General features: G+C 37.6%; 1 protein-coding gene across 1 annotated transcript in view; it reads right to left on the reverse strand.

Annotated features, from left to right (window-relative positions):
* Nucleotides 1-21,705, reverse strand: part of HSDL2 (hydroxysteroid dehydrogenase like 2) — a 48,371-nt gene extending 26,666 nt beyond the window's left edge. Inside the window, exons 1-6 of the mRNA XM_081151025.1 lie at nt 21,462-21,705; nt 11,111-11,274; nt 9,841-9,939; nt 8,850-8,964; nt 4,029-4,132; nt 3,012-3,110 (exon numbers count right to left, since the gene is read on the reverse strand). Coding sequence (XP_081007151.1) covers nt 3,012-3,110; nt 4,029-4,132; nt 8,850-8,964; nt 9,841-9,939; nt 11,111-11,274; nt 21,462-21,478 — 598 coding nt within the window. The 5' untranslated portion in view covers nt 21,479-21,705. The remainder of the gene's footprint in view (nt 1-3,011; nt 3,111-4,028; nt 4,133-8,849; nt 8,965-9,840; nt 9,940-11,110; nt 11,275-21,461) is intronic.
* Between the last annotated feature and the right edge of the window lie 270 nt (nt 21,706-21,975).

The following is a 21,975-nucleotide window of genomic DNA, read 5'->3' on the forward strand; positions in this document are numbered from 1 at the left end:
GAAAGGAAGAAATACATATGATTTCTATGATTACCTACACAGGAAATCCAAGAGAATCTACACATAAATTACTAGAATAATAATGTTTAGAAAGGTAGTTGTCTATAATTTGGGTTTTTTGTGTATTTTTTTAATCCTTACCAGAGGATCTTTTCCCCATTGCTTTTCAGAGAGAGTGGGAGGGAGGGAGGGAGAGACATCGATATGAGAGAGACATCGATTGGCTGCCTCCTGCATACGCTCCAGCCAGGGCCGGGGATCGAGCCTGCAACCCAGGTGTGTGCCCTTAGTCAGAATCGAACCCGGGACCCTTCAGTCTGCAGGCTGGCGCTCTAACCACTGAGGAAAACTGGCTAGGGCTGTCTGTAATTCAAATATTTAAAAACATTTCCATACTTCTGCACACCAAACAGAAAAAGCAAAATTTTAAAAATATCTGACTGTTACTCTTTCCCTTCCCCACTCTTCTCATGCTCACATAAGCCCTAGAGAATCCAACCACTTCCATATTTCTTCCTCCCCCTTTTCATTTTTAAAAAGATAGTTTAGTGCTTTTGATTAGAGACTAATCTTAAATTTTTCTTTTATAATATCTCTTCTATATCAAGTTCTTACTTGGTACTTAGATTTCATATTCCCAGTAATTCTATCGTAACTCACTTACATCTAACCCTATAAATTAAAGGGTCATTTGCTTGCCATTATTTCCTCTTTTCATTTCCCTCTGTTTTGAAAAGTCTCTTCTTTGATTCGTTCGTTTGATTAAAAGCTCTTCTAGAAGATTTTTCTCGTACGTCTTCCTTTCATCTTGTCAATAAATGTAATCTTGACTGGGTCCCTTCCAGCAGTAATCTACAGATGTTATTCTACTGCCTTCTAGTTTCTGGTGTTGCAGACAAAGCATCTGCAATCTGCTGTTTTTTCCTTTGTAAGTAACATATATTCTTCCTGAAAGGCTGTAAGATTTTCTTTTCATCCTTGAAGTTCTGAGATCCCCCAGGTATCTTTCCCCCCACAAATTCAAATTTAAACTTGGAAAGCCTCTGAATCTACACATTAAGTCTTAGTTCAGTTATTGCCTGTCCTCTGTTTGTTCTTTATCTTCCTCCTGGACTCCTGGTATGTGCTTGTGATGTCCCCTAAGTCTCTTTTCTTTTTCTTTTTTAAAATATATCTTTATTGATTCAGAGAGAGGAAAGGAGAGGGAGAGAGAGAGAGAAACATCAATGATGAGTCATTGATTGGCTGCCTCCTACACCACCCTTACTGGGGATCGAGCTCGAAACCCGGGCATGTGCCCTGACTGGGAATCCAACCCCGATCACCTGGATCCTAGGTCGACATTCAACCACTGAGCCACACCCGGGTGGGCTTTTCTTTTTCTTCGGGGCCTTTTTGCTCTGAGACATCTCTCGCACTTGAACTTGGAGGCTACTTATTCAGGTTAACCATGACCATTCAATACTTCAACTACTGTATGATTATTTTAATTCAAAACACAATCTCTGTGCAGTTCCAGAAATCAACCTTTTATGCTATAAATGAGAAGCTTCTCATTTACCTCTCTTATAGAATCAATGCCTTGCTCGTCCTGCCCGCCTGCCACCCAATACCTGCTCCACTCAAGGGAGTCCATTGCTGGTTGGGAAGGGAGGGCAGCAAGGACATGACTTCCAACAGTCACCTTTCCAGAAGCCCCTCTTCCCCCAAATAAGTGGAAAATATTCCAATTGCCATCTATATGTTCCAAGGAATATAATGTAGACTATGAAGATTCTTTCTAGGAATCTAAAATTACCACTCATTCTTAAGTACTGGAGTGACCACCATGTGCAGGGCACTGTCCCTGGAGCAGAAACACCACTATTGATCCCTAAGGAGTTTCCTCCGAATGGAGCCACACTAACTTACATGTCTAAGCTCTCTGTTAGTATAATAAAGGTTCTGTTAAATTCTTAAAAATGAAGTAAAAAGTGGTTCCCATGAAGTATTTTCTTTATCATTAAACACACTTCTCTGGCATAGAATTGCCACTTAGGTATACGATGGAAGAAGTTAAGGTTTTTCACAAGCATTATCTTTAAACATATGGGGAAGGTATCAATAAAAGGTTGTGTTTCCTTTACCCTCCTTAAAGCCAGTACTGTATGTAGGTGAGAAAAAGAATCCAAAAGAAGGACAAGCTTTCCCTTCCTGTCAGCTTTGCTGGGTCTCCCTCATTTTCACACAGCACATTCCCAAGCCCTGAGTTTCTGCCATACATGAGCTCAAAAGCTGCATACCAAGTCCAGCCATAGGTAGCTGCTTCTGTCACCTAATGGGGGTCAGGGCACTCTGTGAACTCAGGATTCATGCAAAGGCACCGATAAGTCAGTTTTTCTTCAAGGAAAAGGGCAAAGGTATTAAGAATACAAGGAAGAAAAGCAGCGTTCGTTGGGATGCACGAGGACAAAGCACCAGCATGAGAGTCTGCAGAATTTAGTAAGGTACCAAACATGAGGGTGGAGAAAAGGTCAGGGAAGCACAGCTGGCTTCCTGTTGGCTTTAATGAAACTCTTCAAGTGTTCCAATGCTCAACGTTTCCTGCACAGCAATCTGCTTAAGCGTCAGTCATACAGTCCAAGTCAAAGCTGGAAGATGACTGAAAAGGGCTCTATATGTACAATAAAGAGTTTAACTTGTTTCCCAACAGACAGACAGGTTACCTTTGGGTCTACTCACTCCTACCCTACCTTGTTCACCCAAGATGCATCTCAAGAGTGTCAAGAACAATGAATGAGTCCTGGCCTGGTAGCTCAGTTGGTAAGAGCACTGTCCTGATACACCAAGGATTCGGGTTTGACTCTCAGTGAGGGCACATACAAGATGCAACTAATGAATGCATAAATAAGTGGGACAACGAATCGATGTTACTCTCTATCTCTCCCTGCCTCTCGCTCTCTAAAATTAATAAATAAAAATTTAAAAAAAGAATAAGTGAGAATCCAAAAAAATTTTTTTAAGGTACATACCTGTTTTAGGCCATAATGCATTGACTGCAATTTCACCTTTAAATTCTTCTGCCATTCCAATCACACACATAGACATACCATACTTAGCAATGGTATAAGCTAAAAGAAACCACAAAAAAATACATTTAATTAATTAATAAATTAATCTGTGAAAATAATAAATTTCTTTCCATTACTATTTCCTCCCTGATACATTTTTTTAGAATTCTTTAATAATATAATATGTATAAAATATAATTTTTAAAATGTACTCTTTTTAAAAAAAAAACCACACACTTTTTATGGAAGCAGCTAAACAGGGATGAGCTACTTTATATATTTCCATCCAAATATTTATTAAAAGAGACAATGATAAACTTTCATTTTCCTTAATATCACTGGGATAAGTTACATTATTGTTTCTTAATCTTTTTTCTTTTTGGAGAATGAAAGTGATCATTTAAAGGGAAACTACTGCTAATAAAGGGAAACTGCTAACAACTAAAGGTTGAAAACTTGTTTAACCTCATCAATGAAAACAGAACCTCTTTCAGTTTTGCTCTGTGAACTAAGGACTAAGTCTCTGATATAACTGTTGTAAAGGAAACACTTATACAGAAATCTTGTTATTTAGTATACTCATTAGTTTGCTGTGAAAAATAAAGTATTTCATGGATAGTTTTTAACCAACTTTATTGAAGAATAGGTTACATTCAATAAAACATACCCACTGGGGCTTGAGGGAGCTTTCTGGGATGATGGAAATGCATATCTTGATTTGGGTGTTGGTTATGCAGGGTACACATTTGTCAAAACTCATCAAAATGAACCATTAAGATCTGTGCATTTTATTGAATGTAAATTATACCTCAATTCTATAATTACAGACAAAAGATTAAGAACCTACTTTCCAAAATGCTACTGATTCTGCATAGAAAAAGTAATGCTGAATGCTCTATATAAATTGTGCTTACATAATAGATACACTGATTTAATACAGAACAAATGAACAAGCCATCCCCTCATCCTACCACCTACCACAGTGCTGTTTGAACCACAGTGGATTTAGGTTCAATGGTGGGCTGAGATTGAGGATATGAGCAATTTTACTCTTTTTCAAATGAGGAATACATGCTTTAGACCTGAAAACAGAAGAAAACACGAGCCAAATTAATAGCTTTCTAACTACCACCCCACTTTTTAAAGTTATATTTTAAACTACTTCTACAGAGCAAGTGATTTTGTTCAGCTACCTGCAGGGTACTTTTGTTTGTTTTTACTCTTCTAGAATGAATGTAGGAAAAGCAGCTCATTTTCATCCTTGAAACTTTGCTTAATGGCCTGACATAATCTGCTTGATGATGATAAAATTCTTGGTACATTAGCCTTAAATCCAACTGAGGTTATCCTCAACTACATCCTTCCAAATTCTCCCTGCCCAACACACACATACACACACGCACAATTTTCAGTAACGGTTAATGTACTTGTCAGCCTGTACAGTTTGTACTGTGGCAAGGAACATGGATCTTCAAGTCAGACACAACCTGGGTTCTAATCCTCCTTCTGCCTTTTCCTTATGTGATCCTGGGGAAATATATAGCATTCTACTTCTCAGTTTTAACACTGGTAAATGTTGGTAATACCTGCTACCATCTAGGACTGACCAAGGAGTTAAAATGAAATGATACATATGAGATATTTAAAACAGTACATATGCTAAACTTGAAATAAACTACTGCTATTATTAGTATTATATAGGCTGACTTATTTCATCTTAGTAGGTGTGGTATTCCTGCTATGCTGGAATTGTAATTTAATAACATAACTCCCAATACATTTCCAAGTTTAATTTATACCAATATGCAATGCAATATGCCTTTGGGAGCAATATTAAGTTGGTTTTTTTTTAAATACTGTTTATAAAGGTAGGCAATTTATTTTACAGGAGATTCAGGTCCAATATTTTAAAAGTTTTCATTATTAAGCTATAACATATTAAATATTATAGCTTAATAATTTTATAGCTTTTAGTTTTATTTCACATTCAATAACTTCTAGGACTTTGAACTTATCCATTCTTCTTTCAAGTCAGTTTTCTTATTACCAGATGTACAATATTCTTGTAACCATCAGCAATGTATTTTCAAGTTTATAAACCAAATACAATCAATATCACTAAAGGGTTTTTATATATATTCTTCCTTTCCAAAGATGCTTTACTTTTATGTGGGTGAGGTGGGGAGGGGCAAACAATATTAGAGCTGACAGTCATTAACAGCAAACTGCACCTCAAAACATCAATAGGAAACAAACCAAATCTATTTCAGGCAATAAGACCATATTTCACATTCAAAGTAAAAGCTCATCTCATTTACATTAGAAACAAGAGCTTCTCCTTTGATCTATTAGACAAAACCTTTCTACCCACACTTTGCCTGCAGGTCCCTCACCAGTACCAATCCTAAATTAGGTGCATTTTTCTACAGCAATATGTCCTATCTTATATATCATATTAAAAACTCTAACCATGCTTAGATGCCTTCAGCTTAATAAAATGGTTAAGTTTACTGAAAATTTATTGTAAGCTCAAAGGCCCATAGGGCATTTGAGTCAATGAATAAAGTGAGCTGGGTATAGGAAAAATAAACTGTTCAGAAATACAAACTTTATTACCAAACTTCTATTAGCATTTAACATGACACAAATACATATAATACTAGAGATGATATATTTAATTAAAACTTAAAATAAAAATTAAAGGTCTGTCTTCTACCTCACCTCTGCCTTCCAACCCTGTTTCTCTAAACCACTAAAATACAAGTCACAGGCTCTAGGGCCCTGGGCAACAGAGATCAGGAAGCCCTTCCAGGTCCTTGCTGAAATCTCCAAATAGGTCAGTTCTTTGGGCCTTACCCCCATTTCCTCCAAGGATGCTTCTCAAGCTTCCCTGAGAAAACAATCTATAATTATCTTACATGAATAAGTGAGTATCACTAAATAAAAAAATAAAACAAAAATTAAAATGCAAATATTTCATTATGAATTTCTCTTTTATAACTTAGACCTTCATATAAGGCCAACCACCTTACACCTTTTCTTTGGTCCAAAGGTCAATGTCATGTTTTTCATTTGGCATTGCAATAAGCCTTTAACTGGGAACAATATTTAGTTTTATTTAGAAAATAGCTGTTCATACCTGAAGGAACTTTCAATAGAATAGAATCTTTGCTTTAAAATGGGGGGTTTTGTTTTAGGCTATTTATTCCTGAGCTATTCATAGATCTGTTTTTCAAAAAAACTCATATTTAGTTTTTAGTACCTTAGTGCCCTACAGCTTAGGTATTCCATTTGTAGTTCTTCAACTACACAAATAGTATTCACTGAGAAAGATAACTGAACAAGGTTAGTTCTTTTTCTTACAGTCCGAAATCAGGGTTATTGTTTTTTGTTTTGTTTTAAACTGAACCTTCAAATCTATAACTGTAGGAATGTGGTTTAGGTCATCATTTTCACTTTTGGGAAATGACCTGAGTATAGACAAGGGTCCAGATAGGCTTGCCAAATGGATTTTCCAAAGACATAATTTCACAAGGAATGATCAATGAGAATCATACATTTGTGTTTACATAAGTCATAAAGTCGACTAAAAAAAGCCAAGTCTTTAATCCATTCTTTGGGGACTGAGCTGTAAATTTTCTCTTGGGTGGCAAAGAGAGTCAATTTCCTCAACAATACACTGTGACCACACAATCTTGTCATACAGCAGACGATCATGATTGTATTCAACATGAGTAAAGCACTGAACTATCTGTTTCAAATCATGAAGGTGTATTTAGTACGTACAATTTATAACACAGTCCATTTTTTACTTTTTAGCAAGACATTTTTTGTATCCTTGTATCTAGTGAACAATACAATGAACAATCTTAATTTCTGCACCTCTGTGAAACATTTCTACAGTAGTTAAGTTTTTAATAAGCATAAAGTTAACACTGACCATTACAGCAGCACTGTCTATAGTTATGATTACTAATTTTGACAAATCTACATTAAATTTCCTAAGATATTTCTCAATACTTAACAAGCCATTTCCTGATGTTCATGTCATGGGTACCCAGTCTACACAATTTTTTAATATCAAAATTCTCCTGACACTAAATAAATATAACTAGGTGGGTAGAATATTTCTTATCTGGCATCATCATCTACAATAGAAACTGCCACATATGACAACTTTTTCATTCATCTGTCCTTCTAAGCTTTAATTCAATATACTGAGAAACGGTATTCCTAGTTAGGTTTATATTTTTAAATACTTGTTTAAATGACTTTAAATTCAATCAAAATTCTTCTACGAAGCTACCAGCTATAAAAGATTACGATGCCCAGACCATTTCCTTCATGTAACACATAACTGCATCACAGAGCAGCATTGCTTATTTTATTTAAAAATAAACACAAACCCCACTGAAATGTTAGTCTTTTTCTAGGTCACTAAGTTTTTCAAGGTCATCTTTTCTATATGCTTGCCATCCTTCTTACTGTGGTTGGATTCACTATGGTTTCCATTCAATAGAGATGTGCCTTACATACTGAATTTACAGAAATATGCCCGACCTACAAAAAAGCAGGCTCTCACTCACTTCACTTGAACATATGGCCCTCTTGGCATATGTCTCATTTTCTCACTTCAGATAGAGAAATGGGTATGAGAAATATTTTACTTTCCTCTTTACTGTAAGAAAAACAACAGTGCAAGCACAATAATAAATGGCAACTTTTTAGCCTATCCTCAGTATCCAGAAGACAATAGAGCTGATGCTCCATGGAATAGGCAGTTCATACACTGCCACTCAGCTGCAGCAGCTGCTGCCATGTGGAATGCGATCTCTATGTGGCCAGATTTTCCAACGGTTCAAGAAAAGCCAGAAATCTGAATTTTTGTGTAAATCTCCTGCTTTTTTTCATGTAGGCAACTGATGAAATTTTGAATGTACATAACTATAAAAGCAATTTTTTTAACATTGCCAGGGCTATGTTTTGCAGACCCAATAAAACACGTCTGAGGGCAAGTTCAGGGCTAAAAACAAATTTTACATTTAACTCTCATGACCAATCCTAGGACATACTCAATCATCGCCACTTTACAAATGAGGAAACAGAATCTATAAAGAGGTTTAGTTTCTTGCACAAGATCATCAGAGAGCAAGTCATGAAGGGTGGGGGATAAGATCTGAATCCTACTCAAAGGAGTCTGACTCCAAAGCCCACCTGTTCTATGTATACAATTAAGAAAGATACAAAATAAGGCAGACAAGCAAGTTCTATATCCACATGAAAAATGGTAAGACCTGAGGAAAAATAAAAAGATAAACTGACAAATAAACAAGATGGACTGTCTGACCAATCCAAAACAGATCAGGCCCAAATTTACTTTCATTCTATATTCTATATTTCCCCTGATGTTGCCCCAAGATAGCATTAGCCTTTTGTTGATTACATTAAAATGTGATTCATAATAAGCTTCCTGTTATTTATATAACTAAAACCCAAGTGTTTTACAAAGGAAAGAGAGACTACTGCTGGCTTGAGTCATCAGAAGACTTGGTATGCATATATGTATTTCTTCATGCAAATGTTTGAAAATGCTTGAGCTATACTTTAGTATTTATTAGAGTCACAGAGAAAAGGAGTTCTTGAATAAAACAATTTATTTAAAATACTTTCTACTAATTTGGAGCACTTTTAGGCCTTTTGACTAAATTTTAAACTGTATTGCTAATCAGGTTCAAATCTGTTTACTGCTAGTCCTCTGAGAAATATTACAACATTCTTCCCGACAACTCTTTAACTTACGTAAGGTAGGTGCCTCTGGTGTTGACACTCATCATCAAGTCCACTCTCTTCGTAGGTGTTTCCAATGTGTTGGTCAAGCTAATGGCACTGGCATTATTCACCAAGATATCAATTCCTGTTTTCAAATAATCAACTTCCTATTAATGTAATTTAAACTTTATAACAAACAGAAATGAAAACATTTACTCTGTATAGTTGAACCCTAAGTTGGTTCACAAATACTTCTTTTAGATAAGATGACTAATACACCAATGTAAGACTAAGTAGCTATGTCAAAACACCCAAATGATTCTCACTGGCACAATGGAGATAGCCAATCACCAGAACTACCGGTGAAACTACAAGGAGGCTTAGTTCTTAGTGGTTTGTAGCTTCCATTCTTATCTGTTCTCATACCTCCTGGTCATCCCTACTCGTCTCCAAGAACTTCAGGCTAACTTCCTTCAAGTTTCCCCTCCTCTCTAGCATCTTTCCAAGGCTACCCTCCTTCCAAGCACATAGGTCTCCCTCCCTTCTAAGGCCCTTACTGAAATGAAAAAGCTCCTTTCTGGTATTGGGAAGTGGGAAAAGAGAAAGGACTCAGAGTATCAATTCCCAGGCAAATCATCAAAGTAGATCAAGTGTGTTTTGGCAACTCATTCATAAAATAAAATGAATCTAGAATAATGATTATTGCTGCACCTTATATCCAGTTCCCCTCCCCCCATATGTAACATATGGTTATATTAATTGAAGAGAAGCAAGAGAATGGGACCTGGGGAACTAGTTCTGGTTGGATGTATGTTACTGTCAAGGTCCTAGCCGTATATTGGATGGTAAATTTGCTATATTATTCAAAATAATTTTTAGCAAATCAACATTTCTACATAAGCAATACTCATTTCTGGTTATACTCTTAAGACTCAGAAAATAATTTAAAAATTTAATTAAAGTTATAGTTACACCTATATTTTATCAATATTCAATAATTATTTCAGAATTAAGGCACTACCTCCAAACTTCTCAACTGCTTTCTCCACTGCATTACTAATTTGCTGTTCATCTCTCACATCAACAACACATGGCAAGGCCTTTCCTCCAGCAGCTTCGACTATGAAGGATAAATGAACAAAAAGAGCATTAAAGCATGCAAATATTAAACCTTTCATTCTGATTTAAGAGTCAAAAAAAATAAGTGCCTATTTTCAGAAAATCAATATAAATAACTATGTCTTATAATTACTAGTGACATCACCCCTACAGTAGGAAAGATTGACTAACCCATATCCAGCTTCAGAGTACGTAGAACGGTTCCATTAAAAAACTAAGAGGCGCCCAGCCGGGCGTGGCTCAGTGGTTAAGCATCGACCTAGGATCCAGGCAATCGGGGTTCGATTCCCAGTCAGGGCACATGCCTGGTTTGCGGGCTGCAGCCAATCAATGACTCTCTCATCATTGATGTTTCTATCTCTCTCTCTCCCTCTCCTCTCCTCTCTCTGAAATCAATAAAGATATATTTAAAAAAAAACAAAAAAACAAAAACAAAGAGGAATTTAAAAATTCTATTAAAAAGCTAAAACAGGAAGGTAATTTTAAAAAACTATTATGAAATGTTCAAAAAATATAAAGAATACTATAATGAACTACTACGAATCTATCACCTATCTTCAATGATTGTTCATTTATCTACATCCAACCCTGTTTTGTTTTTTTGCTGGTGTATTTTAAAACAAATCCTGGACATCACTTCACTCATCAATACTTCATATATATTCCCTTAACATAACCTCAGTGCTATTAACATAACAAAACCACCAACCTCAACTGAAGTTGAATTTTTGAGCCCTCCCTCCTGGTACTGTGCCTGGCACAAGACCTTGAATATAAGCACTCGATAATTATTTGTGAACTGAAAGTGTTAAAATAGTGACTTGCAAATGCTGCAGAGAATAAATAACATGGAGAGCTTTTTCAAAGTGTTCACATCATCCACATCTCAAATAAATTCTCTCTTCTCTATTTCCACTCCTCTACTCCGCTCAGATCCAAGAACCACTGCCCTTATGAGACATGATTTTTAATGGGAGTCTAGTATCACTCAAAAGTGCTGGGGGAGAAAAACAGTTCCCAATCACTGCTCCAAGGTGACAAAATATGTTAAGCAGATAAAGTTATTTTTAGGGTTGCTTTCAAATAGCTATAATTAAACTCTCCAGCAAATTCTCTACGTATTGAAACCGTCGTGAGGACACCTCATGAAATGGCACTGTCACATTACTCACTTTCTTCAGCAGCAGTATAGATTGTGCCTGGCAGTTTGGGGTGTGCTTGAGTGGTCTTCGCAGCAATGACAATATTTGCTCCATCCTTTGCTGCTTTCAATGCAATAGCTTTGCCAATGCCACGGCTTGCACCTGTGATAAAAACTGTACATCCTGCCAGCTTCCTACGACAGAACAAATGTGACCTTATTAGAAACCTCAGTGTTTTACTTACCAGTATAGGAACATATGCATATTTTTGCAATGTTTCCTCCTCTGTGAAACGTTCTCTAACCCCTCCTCCCTCCGCCATCTGATTAGCTAGTAACTCTACTGTGCTCCCACTGCACGTTTTATAAATTATTTATTACAACTGCAGTTGGCCAGTCTTGCAGTGATTGGCAAACAAAATCTGTTCAAATGAAAAGTAAATCTTAAAGAGAAATGAAGAATCAATAAACTACATAAACATGTCCTTTTTTCCACAAAAAAGTGTTAATGAAGCTTATGTTTGAGTGGTGAGATTATGAATAACTTTTATCATATTCTTTATATTCTTCAGGATTTTTCATATTTTCTACAATGAATACATACCATTTAAAAGAAATTATCTAAAAGCAAATAATTGTTCAATGGATGCCCATCATTGTTCATAATAGCCAGAGTGGAAACAATGTAAATGTCTATCAACTGATGAATGGATAAATAATATGTGGTATATCCATGCAGTGGAATATATTCAGCAATAAAAATGAAGTACTGATCCATGCTGCAACATGGAAGAACCTTGAGAACATTATGCTAAGTGAAAAAATCCAGTCGTGAAGGACCACATATTGTATGATTCCATTTATATGACATATGCAGAACAGACAAATCTACAGAGACATAAAAATTAGTGGTTGCCCAGGGCTGGAGATGGGGGGAGTTGGGGATTTACAGCTCAGAGGTGTGGTATTTTTTTGGGGTGATAAAAAGATTTTAAAATTGATTGTGGTGATGGCTGCACAACTCTGTGAATATACTAAGAGTCACTGAATTCTGTATTTTAAATGAGTGAATTGTGTGGCATGTGAATTACATCTCAATAAAACTGTTAAACGTACAAACCTAGGAGGCTGGCAAAGAGCTCAGGGTGCTTGATTAAAAGATTCTCTAATCCAAATGTACTGAGGAAAATTCTCCGAGCCCATTCATTCTTTACATCCATCCACCTTAACTTGCAACTTTGTACTTACTCTGTTGTTAGTGAGAAGAAAACATCTAAAATAAAGTCAGATAACAGGGAGGGAAACCCACTTTCTTGTTTACTTTCTAAAGGCAAATAAGAAAACATTTTTAGGAGGAATAGAGGACAGCAAAAGTGACAATGACCAAGAAAAAAGGGGATAGTAACCAGATACAGGGGTAACAGATAAGGATAAGCAGGCTTGTTAACAAAAGAACATAGGCTCTTGCCAAGATCGGGAGGATTATATTCCAGAAGTGATCAGAGGTGGTAGGAGAAGAGTTTTAAAATAAGGATTAGCCTGGCCGGTGTGGCTCAGCGGTTGAGCATCGACCTAGGATCCAGGAAATCCAGGTTCGATTCCCGGTCAGGGCACATGCCGGGTTGCGGGCTGGATCCCCAGTCGGGGGCATGCAGGAGGCAGCCGATCAATGACTCTCTCATCATTGATGTTTCTGTCTCTCTCTCTCTCTCCCTTTCTCTCTCTGAAATCAATAAAGACACATTTTTAAAAAAATAAAAAATTAACCAGTTTGGTAAGAAGGAAGGGGAGTGGAGAAGTGAGGAAGAAACAGAGAGGTGGCAACTCTTTTTAGTGAAATATAGTAAACATACAAAAAAGCACATAAACTGAAGTATATAGTTTAAAGAAAATAAAAAGAAATAAAACCAGAACGTTACCAATACCCCAGAGGCTGCCTATTCCTAACTTAACCCGTCCTTCCCAACCCCACAAAGTGACAACTAATTTTTTATTTTTTGAAGTATAATTTTCTATTAGTTTCAGGTGTACAACATAGTGATTCAACATTTATACAGCTTATGACCACAGTTAAGTCTAGTAACCGCCTGCCATCGTACAAAGTTACATTATCGGCTCTATTCCCTATGCTGGGTTACATCCCTGCGACTCATTTTATAACTGGAACTTTGTGCTTCTTCATTCCCTTCACCTTTTCTGCCCAACCCCCATGCCCCTCCCCTCTGGCAACCTCAGTTTGTTATCTGTATCCGAGTCTGTTTCTGTTTTGTAGTGTTTGTTTCTTAGATTCTACATATAAATGAAATCAGGTAGTATTTGTCTTTCTCTGACTTATTTCACTTAGAATAGAATAATACTCCCTAGGCCCAGCCAAGTCATCCCAAATGTTAACACTTCACTATTTTTGAGGCTGAATAATATTCCATTGTGTATCAGACCTTCTTTATCCACTCATCTATTGATGGACACCTAGGGTGTTTCCATAGCTTAGCTATTGTAAATAATGCTGCAATGAGCACAGGGATGCATATATCTTTTTAAATTAGTGTTTTCATTTTCTTCGGATATATACCCAGAAGTGGAATTGCTGGATCGTCTGGTAATTCTATTTTCAATTTTTTGTTCCATAGTAACTGCACCGATTTACAACCTCACCAACAGTGCACAGGGTTCTCTTTTCTGTACACCTCGCCAATACTTGTTACTTGTTGCCTTTTGGATAACAGTCATTCTGACAGGTGTGAGATGTTCTCTCGTTGTGGTTTTGATTTGCATTTCCATTTGTATGTCTTCTTTGGAGAAATGTTTATTCAGGTACTCTGCCCATTTTTTAATCAAATTGTTTTTCTGCTTTTTGTTGAGTTGTATGAGTTCTTTATATATTTTGGATATTAACCCCTTATCAGGTTTATCATTTGTAAATATCTTCTCCAGTTTGGTAGGTTGCCTTTTCGTTTTGTTGATGGTTTCAAAGCAAAAATAAACAAATCGGACTGCATCAAATTAAAAAGGTTTTGCACAGCAAAGTAACAACTACTTTAAATATTAATCATTCCCTTGGTGGTTTTTTTTAATTATTCCTAATACTTACATATCTATGTCTAAGCTGGGGGCCAAATCTGACCATCCGTTTGTGTATAGCCCTAGAGCTAAGAATGGTTTTTACAGATGAACATTTATGATCAATTTGATGCTAGGGAACACTAATTTGAACCCCAATTAAGTGAAACATTATCTCTCTGTTATGGATTGAATTGTATCTATCAAAAGGATATGTTAAAGTTCTAACCTCCAATATGTCAGAATGTGACCCTATTTGGAAATAGAGTTATTGCAGATGTAATGATTATACATGCAGATGTAATTAGTATAGATGAGGTCATACTGAAGTAGGGTGGTCCCTTAGTCCAATATGACTGTTGTCTTTTTTTCGTTAATCCCTACCCCAGGATATTTTTTTCCACTAATTTTTTTTTTTTTTTTTTTTTAAGAGAGGGAGGGAGGAAGTGGGCGAGAAAGATACATCGATGTGAGAGAGACACATCAATTGGTTGCCTCTTGCACGTGCCCCAACTAGGGCAGGGGATCGAACCTGCAACCAAAGTACATGCCTTTGACCAGGAATCAAACCTGGGACCCTCTGGTGCGTGGGCCAACACTCTAACCACTGAGCAACACCAGCCACGGCATGACTGGTGTCTTTAAAAGAGGGAAAACTACGTGCAGACAGACACAGGGAGAGTATCATGTGAAGACAAATGTAGACACTGGAGCAATGCAGTTGCAAGCTAAGAATGCCAAGGATTGCCAGCAATCACCAGAAGCTAGGAAGAGGAAAGGGAGGATTCTACCCAGAATTTCAGAGGATTCATGGCCCTGATGATTCCTGGATTTCAGATTTCTGGCCTCCAGAACTGTGAGAGGATTAATTTCTGTTTTTATCCCGTTCAAAGTACTTTGTGGTACTTTGTTATTGCAGCCCTAGGAACCTATGACATTCTCTCTATTCCCTCCAAAAAGCATTTCATTCTTCTCATTAGTAGAATCTGTATTACAAAAAAAAAAGTACTCAATTATTTTGAATTTCACTAATAAAAAATATTGTGGAAATTGGTTCTCTCTTGATATACATACATATCACATATATACATACATCTCTTATACTTACATAATGGCTCCAATTTTGCCTCTTGCCCATAAAGCCCAAAATATTTACTACCTGGCCCTTTACAGGAAAAGTTTTGCCTAACCAGTCTAGACAATACACTGTTTATTTTTTTGCCTAACTTTGAACTTTATATAAAAGATTCATACAGTAAATGTTATTCTAAGATGTGCTTCTTTCACAAAACATTTTAATATATAATATTCCATATATGAATATACTGTACATTATTTACTCATTCTACTGTTTATGGACGTTGAGGATGGTCTCCAGGTATTTTATTTTTTCTATATTAAAAACAATGTTGCTATAAACATTCTTACACGTTTCTTCCAGCCACATGTGCAAGAGTTTCTCTAGGGCATATGTATTTACTGGTGAAACTGCTGGGTTATAGGACATTGTTAAACATGGCCACAAATCCTCTGGCATTCCTTCCCATCAAGAAGGGCATATTTCCCCCCTCCCCTTGAGTCTGGGTTAGCCTTATAACCCCTTTTTTTTTTTTTTTTTAGCAACAAAATGTGATAAAAGTGATATTCTGGGATTTCCAAGCCCAAGCTATAGATGACTGGCAGGTTCCACTTTCTCTCTCTTGGAAGCTGGATGTCATGCTGCAAAGTACAGGAACAGATGACTAAATAATGAGAGTCATGCAAGACACAACTTGCAGGGCAAGAGGTCATTTAGGACATTTCGGCTCCAGCCAAGGGCCTGGCTAAATGCAGCCATATGAATCACCTCAACTTAGAGTATGAAGAGCAGAACCCACTCAATTTAAAGATCTGTGAATAATAAAAAAATCACTGTCATCTTTCAAAAGTTTTATGATTTATCTTTTAAATTTTGGTCTTAAATCTACCCGGAATTTTTGTAGATGAATTGAGGTAGGGATCCAATTATACTTTTTCCCATATGAATAACCTACTGTCCCAGTCTAAAAAGCCTGTCTTTCCCACAGAACCTTAATGCCAGCTTTATTGAAGACTGAGTCTCCATAATAAATAGATCTTTCTAGACTTTCTTTTCTGTTGCACTGGCCTATAAGGATGGCAGTGTCTTAATAGCTTTATCACCCCCAATAACTGATAAGGCAAATACTTCCAATTTGTTCTTCTTCAAGAGTTTCTTAGCTATACCTGAACCTTCGCTTTTCCACATATATTTTAGAATCAGCGTAGCTAATTGCATAAGCAAAACCAGTTGGAATTTTGATAGAAATTGTACTGAATCTATAATTTAATTTGGAAAGAACCAACATTTTTATGACACTGAGTGCTCCAATCCATGAACATGGTATCACTCTCTTTTTATTTAAGACTTCTTTAGTATCTTTCAATAAATTATGTAATTTTCTACAGAAAGGTATTACACATCTTTTGCTGGCTTTATTCCCAGGTACATCATTCTTTTTAACTTTTTATTTGTAAATAATTTTAAAGGAAAGTTGCAAGAATAAAAATAGTACAAAGAACACACATATATTCTTTGCCCGGATTCATATATCATTAACATTTTATCCTACTGCTTTAGCACTTATGCTCTTTCTCTCTCTCCCTTTCTCTTTCTATATATCTTATTTTTTCTGAACACTTAAATGTAAGTTGAATATGTCATGGCCTGTTATTTTACATAACTACTGTACAGTTATCAACTTCAGTAAATATAACATTGATGCAATAACTACTTTTATCTAATAAACTGCCAATATTTTAATCTTGTCAATTGATGTAATGCCTTTTACAGTAATTTTTGCCCTCCAGTACAGAATCCAGTTTAAGATCAGATAGCGCATTTAGCTGTCATATCTCTTTAGTCTTCTTTAATTTAGAACATTTTTGCCATCTCTCTTGTCTTTTATGATATTGACTTTTTGAAGAATACAGTGCCACTGTTTTAAAAATGAATGTTTCTCACTCTGGATTCAGCTGATAAGTCCTCATGATTACATTCAGATTATTTATTCCCAGACAGAATATGAGATATTGAGTCTACAGTATATCATACTTGGAAGAGCATGATGTCCATCTGTACTTATTGGAAATACTAATTTTGACCATCTAATTACGGTATTATCAGATCTCTCCACTGTATAGTTACTATTCTTTCCCTTGCAACTAATAAACAGTGCAAAGACACTTGAGGACCATTATTAAATTTTTATTATGGAATTTTCAAATATGTTCAAAAATATAGAAAACAGTATAAGCTCCCATGTTTATTTAACAATTCAACAATTATCAAAAATTTGAGTGATTATCAGAAAACAAATCTCAGAGGTCAAATAATTTCACCTGTAAATATGCATCTTTAACTTTTACATAGCAATGTCATTATTACAACTAAGAAAATTAACAATACTTGCTCTATATCATTTAGTACCTACAGACATTCAAAGTTCTATAACTATCTCTTGTCCCAACTATAGCTTAAAAAGCTTTATCTCTTTGCCTCTGGTCTAGCTGGATTGATTCCCAGTAGGATAAAGGAATCTTTTTCCTCATTCAGAGTCTCAGGGATTCCTGAAAGAAAGGCAAAGGCAGCCCTGGCCAGGTAACTTAGTTGGTTAGAGCATCATATTGATACACCAAGGTTGTGGGTTTGATTCCCCAGTCAGGGCACATACAAGAATCAACCAATGAATGCATAAATAAGTGAAACAACAAGTTGATGTTTCTCTCCCCCACCCTTTCTTTCTAAAATCAATCAATCAGTAAAAACTTTTTAAAAAAAGGCAAAAGCAGCTTCTCCTCTTAACTTAAACCCTGTGCCTGTACTATTAAGGAACTCCTCCAGCTCTCAAGCATTAGAACTGGGATGGTGGGGTGGGGGGGGTCCTCAGAACATAGATGGAAGGATGGAAACAAGGAAGAAGGAAGGAGGGAGGGGGGGGAGGGAGGGGGAGGGAGGGAAGGAAGGAAGGAAGGAAGGAAGGAAGGAAGGAAGGAAGGAAGGAAGGAAGGAAGGAAGGAAGTCAAATTCTTCAGTACATAGATGGCTAAAACTTGCTAATGTAGAGATAACCTATACTACAATTTACAAAATTCTGTTATCAGAAAATCAGAATAAAGGTAATAAATTTTTAACTATTTTAAAAAAGAAAATCACTTTAAAAAACTATACAAGCTTTTTTAAAGTTCATTTGGAAAAATAAGCATTCGAGACTAACCAGGAAGCCTGGCCAGTGTGGCTCAGGGATTAAGCATTGACCTATGATCCAAGAGATCAAAATTCAATTCCCAGTCAGGGCACAAGCTCTGGTTATCAGCTAGATCCCCAGTAGGGGGCATGCAGGAGCAGTCAATCAATGACTCTCTCATCATTGATGTTTTTCTCTCCTGCTTCCTTCCTCTCTGAAATCAATAAAGATGTATTTAAATAAATTAAATAAATAATCTTTTTTAAAAATACGTTATTGATTTTAGAGAGAGAGAGGAAGGGAAAGAGAGAGCAAAACATTGATGAGAAAGAAACATCGATTGGCTATCTCCTATCCATCCCCCACTAGAGATTGAGCCCAAAATCTGGGCATGTTCCCTGACGGGAATCGAATGGGCAACCTTTAGGGTGCACAGGACAATACTCAACCAACTGAGCCACACCTGCCAGGGCCCAAATTTTAAAAATCTTAAGATCGCCTTATAGGTTTGCACAAAAACACAAAAGCCTTAAAAGATTGATAACTCTGACTCAATAAAAACACATATCTACATGATAAATAGTATAAACAAAGTCAGGACACAATTTAAAAAACTGAGAAAAATATTTGACACATGACATAGAACAAATTTTTTAAAACAGAGCTCTCAGAGAGCAATCAAAAGGCACGCAAAGAAAAAGATACAAAGATAGTTTTAAACCAGAATTTCTCAATCTTTGTATTAATGACATTATGAACTAGGTAATTCTTCATTGTAGGGGCCTACCCTGTGCATTACAGGGTGTTTACCAGCATCCCTGGATTCCATCCATTAGACATCAGTAATACCCCTCTTAATTGTGGCAATCAAAAATATTCTCAGCCCTGGCCCGTTGGTTTGGCATCCTCCCGTGCACTGGGAGGTCACAGGTTCAGTTCCCGGTCAGGGTACATGTCTAGGTTATGGCCTCGATCCCCTGTGGGGGGAATACAGAATGCAGCCAATCAATGTTTCCCTTCCTCTCTCTCTCTAAAATCAATACAAAATAAAAATTTTAAAAAATTCCCACATATTTTCAAATGTCCTGTGGGGGTCAAAAGTGCTCTTTTGGGGCTTACTACTTTAAACATATCAAGATCCTCATCCTCACTCCTGATTCAAATTTTTACTATAATGAGGTTCCATTTTTCCCCTAGATTTTTATTATCAAAACAAACATTTTTATTATCAAACATTTTGCTGTTTGTCAACATGTTGGATTAGGAAATCTCATTTATCCTTTTGGGTGTGCAATCTTTTTGGAGAGCTATCAGTATTAGCTAACAAAACTTAAAGTGCATATATTCTTTGATATAGCAACCTCACTTCCCGGAATTTATCATATAGATACACTCAAGTATGTGAGAACAGGTGAATACATATATAATCTTTGCAGCAAAGAGGGTGTAACAAAAAACTAGAAATGATCTGGTATCCAATGACAAGGAGCCGGTTAAATAAATTATGGTTCATCAATAGAATACTGTGTAACCATTAAAAGGGAAGAACAGCTACATGTACTGAAAATGTTTGTCCTAAGACATTTTAGGTATGAGGCCCAGAAGAGAGTTTGCTAGCATTAAAAGTGGTGTGTAGCCCTAGCCAGTTTGGCTCAGTGGTTAGAGCTTGGGCCTGCAGACTTAACAGTCTCTGGTTCAATTCTGGTCAAGGGCACGCACCTCAGTTGTTTCTCTCTCTCTCTCTCTCTCCCCCACTCTGAAAAGCAATGGAAAAAATATCCTCGGGTGAGGATTAAAATAAATAAATAACAATGGTGAAAGCAATGCAATACACAAAGGATGTATTATAGAATAGTACTCTTGAAACTTACATAATCTTATTAACCAATGTTACCCCAATAAATTTAATAATTTTAAAAAAATGTGGTGTGTGCCAGCAGGTGTGGCTCAGCAGTTGAGTATCGACCATCCAGGAGATCTAGGTTCAATTCCCAGTCAGGGCACATGCAGGGGTTTTGGGCTTCATCCCCAACAGGGAGCATGCATGAGGCACCCCATTAATGACTTTCATCATGGATGTTTCTCTCTCTCTCTCCCCCTTCCTCTCTCTGAAATCAATAAAGTAGATTTAAAATAACAATAATAAACAAACAAAATGTGGTCTGTGTGTGTGTAGGGTGATATATAAAATATATTTTTAAATGCACAGAATATCTTTGGGAAAATACCAGATAATAACAGAACTGGAAGTTAAGGATGACAAAACTCACTTTTGACACCCCTCTTCAGTGTTTAAATCTTTTGGCCACGTGCTTGCAGGTGTCAAGCAAATTACATAATGGACATGCCACTCAGTTCAATACACTCAAACTTTATACAAACAAAGTAGAATGGTGGTTGACAGGCGCTGGGGGAAAGGGGAAAAGAATTGTTTAATGGGTATAGAGTTTTCTAAGTTGAAAAAGTTCTAAAGATTGGTTGCACAACAATGTGAATATACTTAACATTACTGAACTATACACTTAAAAATGGTTAAGATGGCAAATTTTACTGAGTATTTTACCACAATTAAAAATCTTTTTAAAGTGAAAAAAATCCCCACACAAAAATACCTACACTTTAAGGTTAACTTTATTTGTTACTACTTTGAAAACCACTTTTTAAATACTGCATTATTTTATTATTCCAGAATCGCGCGGTCAGAACAAGAGGACGCGCACCGGGTGCACAAGCGTTCCAGTGACCTTTCACCTAGAACTTGCACGCCTTCAGCGAGGCGCGCAGCTATTGCTCAAGCCAAGATGGGGCCGCCCCGCGGGCGGCGGGGTAACCCAGTCCGGGTCCTTTACCTGAGGAAGAGGCTTTTATACCGCGGCCACCCTGGAGTACACAACTTTGGGTTACTTTTCACGCGTTATCGCAATTCTAAGAACACTGAGTCCAGCGCGCTCCAGCATTCCGGAGCGCGCCGGGCAGTTTCGTTAACCCTCCCACAGCCGCCGCCGGGCCCCTCGGGCCATCCACTCCGGCGCACTCCGCGCGGCCCGGTCTTTCCCCGCGGCGCCCCCATCCCCTTACCCGGTATTGGGTAACATGACTTTGGTAGGATCAGAATCCGCGGCGACAGCAACCGCAGCGAGCCGACAGTGAGAGACAGTCCTTCCCTCCGCATTTAGTCCCGCCCCCGACCCCCCGAGGCCTCGCCCCTAAGTCTGCCGTGGAACCGGCGCTGAGGAAGCCGGAGGTTGCTGAGTGCGCCTGCGCACGCAGTGGGCCGCTCGGGCCCTGGGCGCTGGTTACCACCTCGCGCTCGGCCGGCCCTGGAAGCCCGCTCTCGGCGCAAGCGCAGTGAGAGACAACTCTGCCCCGCCCCCCTCGCGGGCACTGGGGTGACAATTGGTCTCCCACCGGCGCCTATATTCCTGAGCGCGTCAGCCGCGACGTAGGCCTTTTCCCCGCGGTAAAGGCTCCTCGTCACCGCGCTGCGATCCTTTGCCAGCCGGGCGATCCTTTGCGTGAGGGCTAGGGTGCGGCCTCTCAGCGGACTCCGCCCTGGGAATACCTTGACTCCAGGTCCTCCCTCCTTCCACGC

This window comes from Miniopterus schreibersii (assembly GCF_964146895.1).
Source record: "Miniopterus schreibersii genome assembly, chromosome: 11".
In the NCBI taxonomy this organism is placed as follows: Eukaryota; Metazoa; Chordata; class Mammalia; order Chiroptera; family Miniopteridae; genus Miniopterus; species Miniopterus schreibersii.